Below are 8685 nucleotides of genomic sequence, written 5' to 3'. Positions count from 1 at the left end.
GGAGGAGCTTGCTGGGTGCCAGGAATGCAGTGATATCCCAAACTACGTAGCCTGCCTCTGGCCTACAATGTCAAACATCTGAGAGAAACATCAGAGGGGCTAACTCATTCTTTAAACCCCTCCCTCCCTTCCTTCTAATCTATCTTTCTTCATTCTGCTGGTTGGGTACCAACATCCACCCTTTTGTTCTCTGTTCCCTCTTCTACTCACAGTAATATTCCAAAACATTAAATATCTTCACCCACCTCTTCCAAACATGCCCCCTCAAACATTAAACATACATTTAAGAAAGTTGAATGAGGTAGAATGGTGGTGCCAAAGAATCTTAGTCCTCCCACCCACCCTTATGGTCAACTTTTGCTAAGTTTTTAAATGGAAGCTGAATTGCACAATCAATTCATCAGAGGCAAAGTGGGTTGACTGTGCACACCATAGGCAATAACATTTAAATTGTATTCAACATCTGAGAGCTGGGAGGTAAGGGATATGATTATCTGTTTCCAGCTTTCAGCATTCTGCAGCATATAGGAAGTAAGACAGAACAGGAATGTCAAGAACTTTTCCAAAAGACTTATGAGGCTAAGAATAAAAATGTCTTAATGCGTCAAAAGAACAGTGCAAAGTGGAGGCAACAAGCAGAGTTATTGTGGAGCTAAGTAAGCACACAGAAAATTGCTGCAGCCAAATTATGCTCATTATTAAATTCTTAAAGAAGGTTGCCAGCTGATCAGAAGAAAATCACCTGGTCTGCTTCTGTGTCTTTAAGAGCAATATAGTTTCTTTCTAGGGTGTGAATATTTCTCTCTGACAATCCCTGAATATTATACTGCTGTGAAATCCCTGAATATTATACTGCTGTGAAAGATACTGGAGCCAATCTTTTTTCAGTTAGTTGGTAATTCTTTTGCAGATCCCTGTTCAAGGGACTGGTTGGGAATAGCTGTCTTTTAAAGTAATCTAGCTGGTGTAGGAGGACAGGCAAAAGAGCAAGCATGATTATTGTGTGTGTGTTTCCATCCAGCAACATTTATATTTCTCAGGAACAAGGAAGGCAAAGTGGTGTCACGACATCCCCTTGTGAGCACAGAAGTTGAGAGGGAAGTGAAATAAAACCGCCCTTCCATATGGTTCCACAAGACAACATAAACACAAATCTTGGCCACTAAGAGAAGCCCTGCTCAGAATGTAAAGTTCCCCAGTGGCTGGGCAGTCATGGGACAAAAATATGAGCCCTGCCCTCTTGACATTTCAAATCCTAACTGGGGAAATAACCACCAGATGTGAGTTCACATCATTCACAGGCGTGGGAGTTCAGTTTTGAATGAGAAGCTGGCAAAAAGATCTTCCAAACGGTATTTAAAATCACGTGACTGCTGAAAATGGTTCCCCAAAAGGCTGGCTAATGATTACCCTATGGCTTCTCCACCAGAAACCCTACCCATAAAATAGGATGGGTTCTCTTTTATACCACTTTAAATATTGCAAGTATGAGACATGTGCTTCATATGTAGTAGGTGGTGCTAGAAACTTTAGATGTTGTTAATGATCAGTGGCCATGTATTTATGGGCAGCAGCTGGTGCTAAGCTGTTGTGGCTTTTCTTGGTCCACTTTTCCATCTGTGAATCAGCTGTGAGCTAATTTTCCTCCTCTCTAGCACATTAGGTGTAGGTTAAAACCCATAAACAAATCTTTTTCTATCCGTCAGTCCTGGACAGGGAACTAAGATTTAGGTCCCCTTCCTGCCATTTTCTGCTTGGCATTTATTTTATTTTTGTGATTTATTTTCCACTTTTTTACCCACAGAGTACTCAAGGGGGTGAACAATAAAATAATGCATGAACATTAAAAATCTCATTCAAGGTTCATGTTGAAACAGGTGGTTCTTTAGATATTCAGACCCAAACCCTTTCACATGCTACAGTTTAAAGCCATAAATTTGTCCAATAAACAACTGGCAATAAGTGTAGGTCTTTCAACCTGGATATGGCATGTTCTTAGTATCAAGGTTTGTTTGCTCTCTGGTGAACTTCATAAACCAACCTGCTCCATGAACCAGCTTTTATTCCTCCTCTAATAAATTTTGTGATGTCTGTAGAAATGACTCCATCTTTGCCTATAGTTGAACTTTCCCCTGGCAGCACTCATAAATAAGACTGAGAATACTGCATCTTCAAAACTCATTGTCTATCCTTGCATGACATAAACTGGCCAGCCACAATTTGCATTGTGAGAATACAGCTTATGTAAATAATTTATTGTTCAGTGTGTCACATAAGCTTGAAGAATTGAATTGAGTAAACCATGGTTACTGTAAGCACATCATTCAACCACAGCCATTGTATGTGCAACAGCACATGGAAACCATAATGGTTCAAACAAAAATCTGGGTGAGTTTTTTTTAGGAGAAATAGCACTTGAAGAGTGAATTGGAGCATTGGGTGCAGGGAGTAAAGGAATTGTAATTTGGTCTAGTGTTGACATTTTTCTCTGTACCACCTGAGTTACAAGAGACTTTAACCAATGTAAATCTGAATTAATGTGATCATTTCTAGCAAGCCACCAGCTAAACAAGTAAGACACAACTAAGTGACAAAAGAAGGACAATTGTACTTTAAAAATACAGCTACATTAGCAACTTTTGTAAACATCAAAGGATATATTTCATTTTGGAATGTCATTGGTTGAGCTTATAGTTTACACTAAACCATGATTTGTTGAAGCATGGTCCAGTTCATCCATTACACTAAAGCATAAATCGTGGTTTACAAACTATAAGGGCTGAATCCCTGATTTATACCTATCATGGGAGCTTTCCTACTGGTTAGTCAAAAGCTCATGGTAAAACATTTATGAAGCCCAATGTGAAATACAGAACAGCTGTTATGATATGGAAGTGTATTATTTCAAAAAAGGAAGTGTCTCCTGTTTCCATGGAATGAGCAAAGTTGATTAAAAGACCTACACAAATGTTACATTGGCCATGGGAGTACTGCTGAAGCCGGCACACTAGGTTCTCTCCCCAGTCTACACTTGCTTTTTCAAATATGAAGAAGAGCATCTTCCATTTAAGAATGCAAAAACACAAAATATTCCTGCTGGACCAGACTGAGGGCCCATGTAGCCCAGCGTCCTGGACTAGATCTGGATTTCAATGGGCTTTCAAGTGAATGTTTCTAATTAATTGTAGTTGATAACCCTGTGAATTTTCATATCCCTGCAGACAAAGTGCTCTGACGTGTATAGAACATGGCTGTGTGCAGTTCTGTGAACATTGTTCATGCTGAAATTTATAGAGGAAGAGAGCCATTTAAAAAATGAGTATTCATTATTACCACCATACTTTCCTTTTTTATTTGGGCTTGAAATGCAGGAAATTAAAAATATGAACACCCAGTTATAATGCAGCTTGCAAAAACAGTACACTGTGTGTACTCTGATTGCAAGGGTTTGCTCACATTTTATGATGGAAAAAGCTGGCAGCATCCCCAAGGCTGTGTTATTTTTAGATTAGTGGGTGTTTAGTGCTGAAAGGTTATTTGAATATTTTGAAGCAGGATCTGCTGGTCTTTATTTGCAGGTCGAGCTTCTTAATTTAATAATCCCAAGACTGCTGTGATGTTGTATCTTCAGAGAATGGCTCAAAAGAGTTCACAGTCTACCTTTCCACACTGAGCTTTTTAGAGCTCTTACTGTAGACACAATTGATTTCTTGAGAGATAATCTGCTATTAGTTATATGCCCACTTCTTTCTCCCAGGTCATGCTGCTACCACCAACGGGAAGCCAGTATTAGCAGAAGTTGCTGGAGCAATGGAGTGAAATCCTATTTATCACTGTTCAGCACCATCACTGCTGTGTCACTTGATAGACTAGCTATCAAAGGCAGTACCTGTTGATGTCACAAGTTCCCCCCTTTACCTCTTGTGCCCTTTTCTAGATCTTAAAAAAAAGGATAAAAAAAAAGCGTGCTACTCTGAAGTTCATACGTATTATGTAGTTCCAGTAGAAGAAAATATATGTAGCTCAGGGTTGAACTGTGAAGTATTATGTAGTCCCCAAAGAGAACAAAACAGAATCAAGCAAGCTCTTGTCTTCTTCCATTGCAAAGCAGAGCTAGTTCCAGAACATTTTCTGTTCTTGTTGCTTTCCCAATGACCAGAAAACATATTTTGTTTTAAAAAGCAAATATGCTTTTCTCCCAGGAGCGAGACTAGCTCTCCTGCAATATGACTTCTTCCATCCATTATATATATTATAGTTTATTATTACCAGGCTGTGGCTGCAGGATTGGAATGAGAGATTGAAGAAGGGAGCTGCTATCATAATTTCTCAGTAATGCAAGTTCTGTACAAGCCCTTAGAGAAGTGCTTTTAGCTGTGATAGAAGCTCATGATGGGAGGGCATAGCTGTCACCATTCAGAGATGGATGGTGGGGCTACGCAAACATTCACTACTAAGAACCTCTCAATTAAATAATGAACAATCTGAACAACAGAGCTGATGCTGCATCTTTTTTTAATTTTGCTGCTTGAAAGCGACTGCAGAGCCAAGAGAAGAAGAAAAGAGTGATATATTGGAAACAAACAGGGCAAACATCAGCTGCTAGACCTAGTGGAAACAGTACGTTGCAAAGATAGGAAATTCACAGAGGCAAAGCCCGCAATAACTCTTAATAAAATACAATACAGAAAATAGGATTTGAGGATCTCCAAAATACATTATCTTAAGGGTTGGCAATAATACAAAATAAGATTCATTATGTACAAACAATTTCTGCTTTTGGTCTCTGTACAACAGTATGAATTTGAGGCACACGTGGACAATTCTCAGAAGTTATGACTAATGGCATGGATGACAAGGATATGCACTTGTTGAGAAGTGGTTCTTTATGCTGGTTTTGGATTTTTGAAGGGGTGGATGGGTAGAAAGCTGCAGTGTTGATCCTAGTGGACTTTAATGAAGAATTGCTGGGAAGAATTTCTGTATGTAGACTATTGAAATGAAAACCACTGCTGAAATGTGCTGATCTATCTGTCCCGAATGAACCAGAAAACATTAAAATAGTGTATATGTAAGGGTGCATATGGGGGGTGGGGAGTGGGGAGCATAGAGATCCTCACTATCTTTGGTCCTCTGCATGTTGAGGAGGAACATCTGTAGACATGGCCAAACAGAATTTCTTAGTCAGTATGGAGACTTGTCCAGTTTGTAGTTTCATGTTTTAAAGGAAACAGTGTAAAATAAAGAAGGACCTCATTAAAATGGGCTGGAGTAAACTGTTGGACTATCTCAAAGGAAAGCCAAAGTTTAAAAAGCACCTAAGATTGCAATGAATTTTTGAAAAGCTTCTTATTCAGAAGTAAACCTTCAGACTGCAGCTCTAATCATCAGAGATGAGGACTGATTTTATTGATTATGATTTGTGTTGATGAGAAACACTTTTTAGAAGACTATTTTTTTCTTATCTGGACATAAATGTGATATGGAATCCCATTCACTTTGCAATGTCATATTTGATAAGCAAAAAGTATCTTTTGAAGACCTTTTCACTCTTATCTGTAAATTTAACTGTAAAGTGTACAACTATGTAAAAAAAAAACCTAATGCAAAAATCTGAACGATCAGTAGCTGAACAGGAATGAAGTTTTTCCTGACATAGAAACAGAAATGGTCTGGGAATGGTACAGTTGTGTGGTAGACTTCAGTCAAGGGAAAAGCATAACCAGCAGCTATGGTGATCCCAAGTGAGGATAAATTAGAGGGCTGAGGCTTTTATGTTGCCAGGTGCTATCCCTGATTATGGAAAATATTGTGAAACCTGACAGAAAGTTCAGTATTGATAGCAGGGCCTAAGTCTGAGTGAATAAGAAGCTAAACTCAAGGCCAGCTTGGAGATGTCTAGGTAGGGCATCTCCTTCCACAGTGCAAGCCTATTCATGTTACTCAGAAATAATTCCTGCCAGGTTGTATTCATGAGCCTGTGAGTTTAGACCTGCAATCCAACCCCCCAACCTTGCAATCCTAGTAATGCTTACTCAGAACTAAGTCCCTCTGAGAATAATAAGGCTTACTTCTAGGTAAGCATGCAAAGGATTGCAATCCCAGTCACATCACTAGGAAAGGATCCTGCATCCAGACGGAAAAGGCTCGGAGAGCTTGCAGCTGCTACAAATATTCAGCTGTGTCACTGGAGGTTCCATCTCTGCAGAAAAAGTAAAACCAAAACATTAGTTATGTATTTTGTCACTTCTTATTCTCTCCTCATATCAGGCAAAAACCTTTAAGTGGATCTTCTGCCAGTACTTGGTTGGACTCTTTGGAAGACACTTCCAGTTCCTCAGAATACCTTGATCTACTCCCTTATTTCCCATTGTCCTAATCTCACATTTAGTGTTATATATAATACCTGCCATGGTCTGTCACAAATTGGATAGCACAGGGCTCTCTCTCAGTGCTAGAGTTGAACACATTTATATGCAAAGAGCCCCTAGTTCAATTCCTGACAATGGTTAAAAAAAGGGATAATTAGCAGGTGACAGGAAAGATAGAGCCTAGAGTTGGCTAGTAATTCCTAAGATTCTTTGGAGAAGGCTGATCTATCAATCTGAAATACATTTAAGTCATACCACATGTATCTACTCTGATTTTAACGTATTTTTGATAGTTATTGAAAAATTGCTCTCTTTTAATTTAGGTTTCCATGGTTCATAGAACTACCTTCTCTGAGATTTTGGGATGAGCCAGATAATTTACAGTTGGAGAAACAGAACCAAGAATCATTTATTCTAGTGTGAGTTTTTGTGGTGCAGAGCTTGCCTTAATGCATTTGTTAGTCATCAAGGTACCACACAACTCCTTAGTGGTTTCTCCTGCAGCAGACCAATACGGCTACCCTGCTGGAAACTGGGAAGGAGAATTTCCAGCCTTCTTTTTGCCTTTAATAGTAGACTGATTGATTGGCAGAAATCAGTAACAAAGGTTTTGATGGCATAGAAACAAGTATGATTAGCTGCTGAGGTCTGCAGATCCACTGAATGTATAGGTATAGGAGTTGGTTTAAAAAGGAGACAAATTTATTTAGGTCTAGATGGGAATGGCAGTCTTGATACAAGCAATCCCAACTCTGCTTACCTCTCATGGAATCCTTCCTTGGGATGAGTAAGACCTGAGCTGGTCTGATTCTGATTTGGGCTTGTAAGATGGGTTTTGTTCAGATACTTGACGGTTTCATGAGCCACAGCCAGGCTACTGTGTACATCATCTTGTGGCTGCTCCTCTTCCTCCCCATTTTTTTCAGCCTCCCATTCTTCAGGATGCTCCACAGAAATGAAGGAGCTGTAAGTCTCCTCTAAGGAGCCCCTGTGCTCATCATAGAACAGCAGGCTCCGTGACTGGACTGCAAAAAAAAAAAGAACCTCATTAAGCAGCAAAAACACATTGCCCGTTCATTTGCCGTGCCTTTATACCAGTGAATGTCATACTTGTAATTTTTGCCTATCATGAAACTATACGACAATCAGGTTGTCAAATAATTGCATAAAATCCAATACAATTTGGCTTATTTCTACTTTCTGCTACATTAATATAAGGCTATTCTATGAGGTCCCATCATTTGGCTTCAAGAAATGAACAGCGAAAAGCAAGTCTCTTCCCCAAATTCTTTGTTTGGGTCCAAAGTTTAATTCTGGCTATTAAGTCTTCAAAAGGCATAAATGATAGCACAAGTTTTAATAAAATGCTTTATAATTGTTTTAAACAATACACATGATTTAATACAGTTTTCAGATAACTGATGGAACTCAGTGCCAGTAGAATTGGTGCCAGTATATACTAAGTGTAAGTGTGTGTGTGCATGTGTGTTAACTGCTGGTTTTGCAGAAGCACTACTTCTGTAAACAACATCCTTGTGGTCATGTCTTCAGATTGTAGTCATAATTAGCAGTGCTATATACATAAGGATCCTTATAGATAAGGATATCTATACCAACATCAGAGGCTTCTAGCATCTGCTAAAAGTTATACCTACGTTATGGAAAAGCTCCTTAGCTCAGCTCTACAGCTGTGCTTAGAAAATCAGCTTTAATAAGACATTTAACTGTGCATAAGATGGACAGGGTTGGCCCTGCTGTTTCCATTTCTGAGTTTGGTATGTAAGGTTAGAAGGAGGAGTTCTATTTACCATTACTTGGACATGAGTTTCTACAGGGATCTTAGTATACAGTATATGAAATGGTCATGTTCATTGTGAGTTCCGTTTGGTTAGTTATTAGCATTGTGGTGAACCAGGTACTTGGGAGAAAGTTAAGGTCTGAAGACGTTAGTACTTTGCTCAATTATACTGCCCAAATATGGAATTTGTCCATCTGTGAAGAGCTTTGGACATAGCATGCCTCACTGTGGCAGGCAGACATCTTTATTGGAGAGCAGTAATATAGGAAGATGCTGGAGGGGATGTCCACTTTAGTGACATTGGCAAAGGCATCATTTCATTACTGTGCTGTGCAGGAGAAGGCAATGATACAGTAAATGTCTCCTGTATTTTACCAAGAAAACCACATGGATAGACAATATAAAGTGAGTGACAACATAGTGCTGGATGATTAGCTCCTCAGTTTGGACAGCACTCAACATGCTATTGAAGAAGAATTGAGGATTTTGCAGAGCACTAATGGTGTTTATGACATA

The 8685-nt window shown here is 39.2% G+C and overlaps 1 protein-coding gene across 1 annotated transcript in view; it reads right to left on the bottom strand.

The window, feature by feature from the left end:
- Positions 1–4498: 4498 nt before the first annotated feature.
- Positions 4499–8685, bottom strand: part of CREB3L1 (cAMP responsive element binding protein 3 like 1) — a 133083-nt gene continuing 128896 nt past the window's right edge. Inside the window, exons 11-12 of the mRNA XM_063289667.1 lie at positions 7132–7396; positions 4499–6202 (exon numbers count right to left, since the gene is read on the bottom strand). Of these exons, the coding sequence (XP_063145737.1) occupies positions 6166–6202; positions 7132–7396 (302 nt within the window). The 3' untranslated portion in view covers positions 4499–6165. The remainder of the gene's footprint in view (positions 6203–7131; positions 7397–8685) is intronic.

Source organism: Candoia aspera, chromosome 1 (assembly GCF_035149785.1).
Source record: "Candoia aspera isolate rCanAsp1 chromosome 1, rCanAsp1.hap2, whole genome shotgun sequence".
NCBI classification, from domain to species: domain Eukaryota; kingdom Metazoa; phylum Chordata; class Lepidosauria; order Squamata; family Boidae; genus Candoia; species Candoia aspera.
The sequence above is the reverse complement of the archived record's forward strand: the minus strand, read 5'-3'. Positions and strand labels throughout refer to the sequence as shown.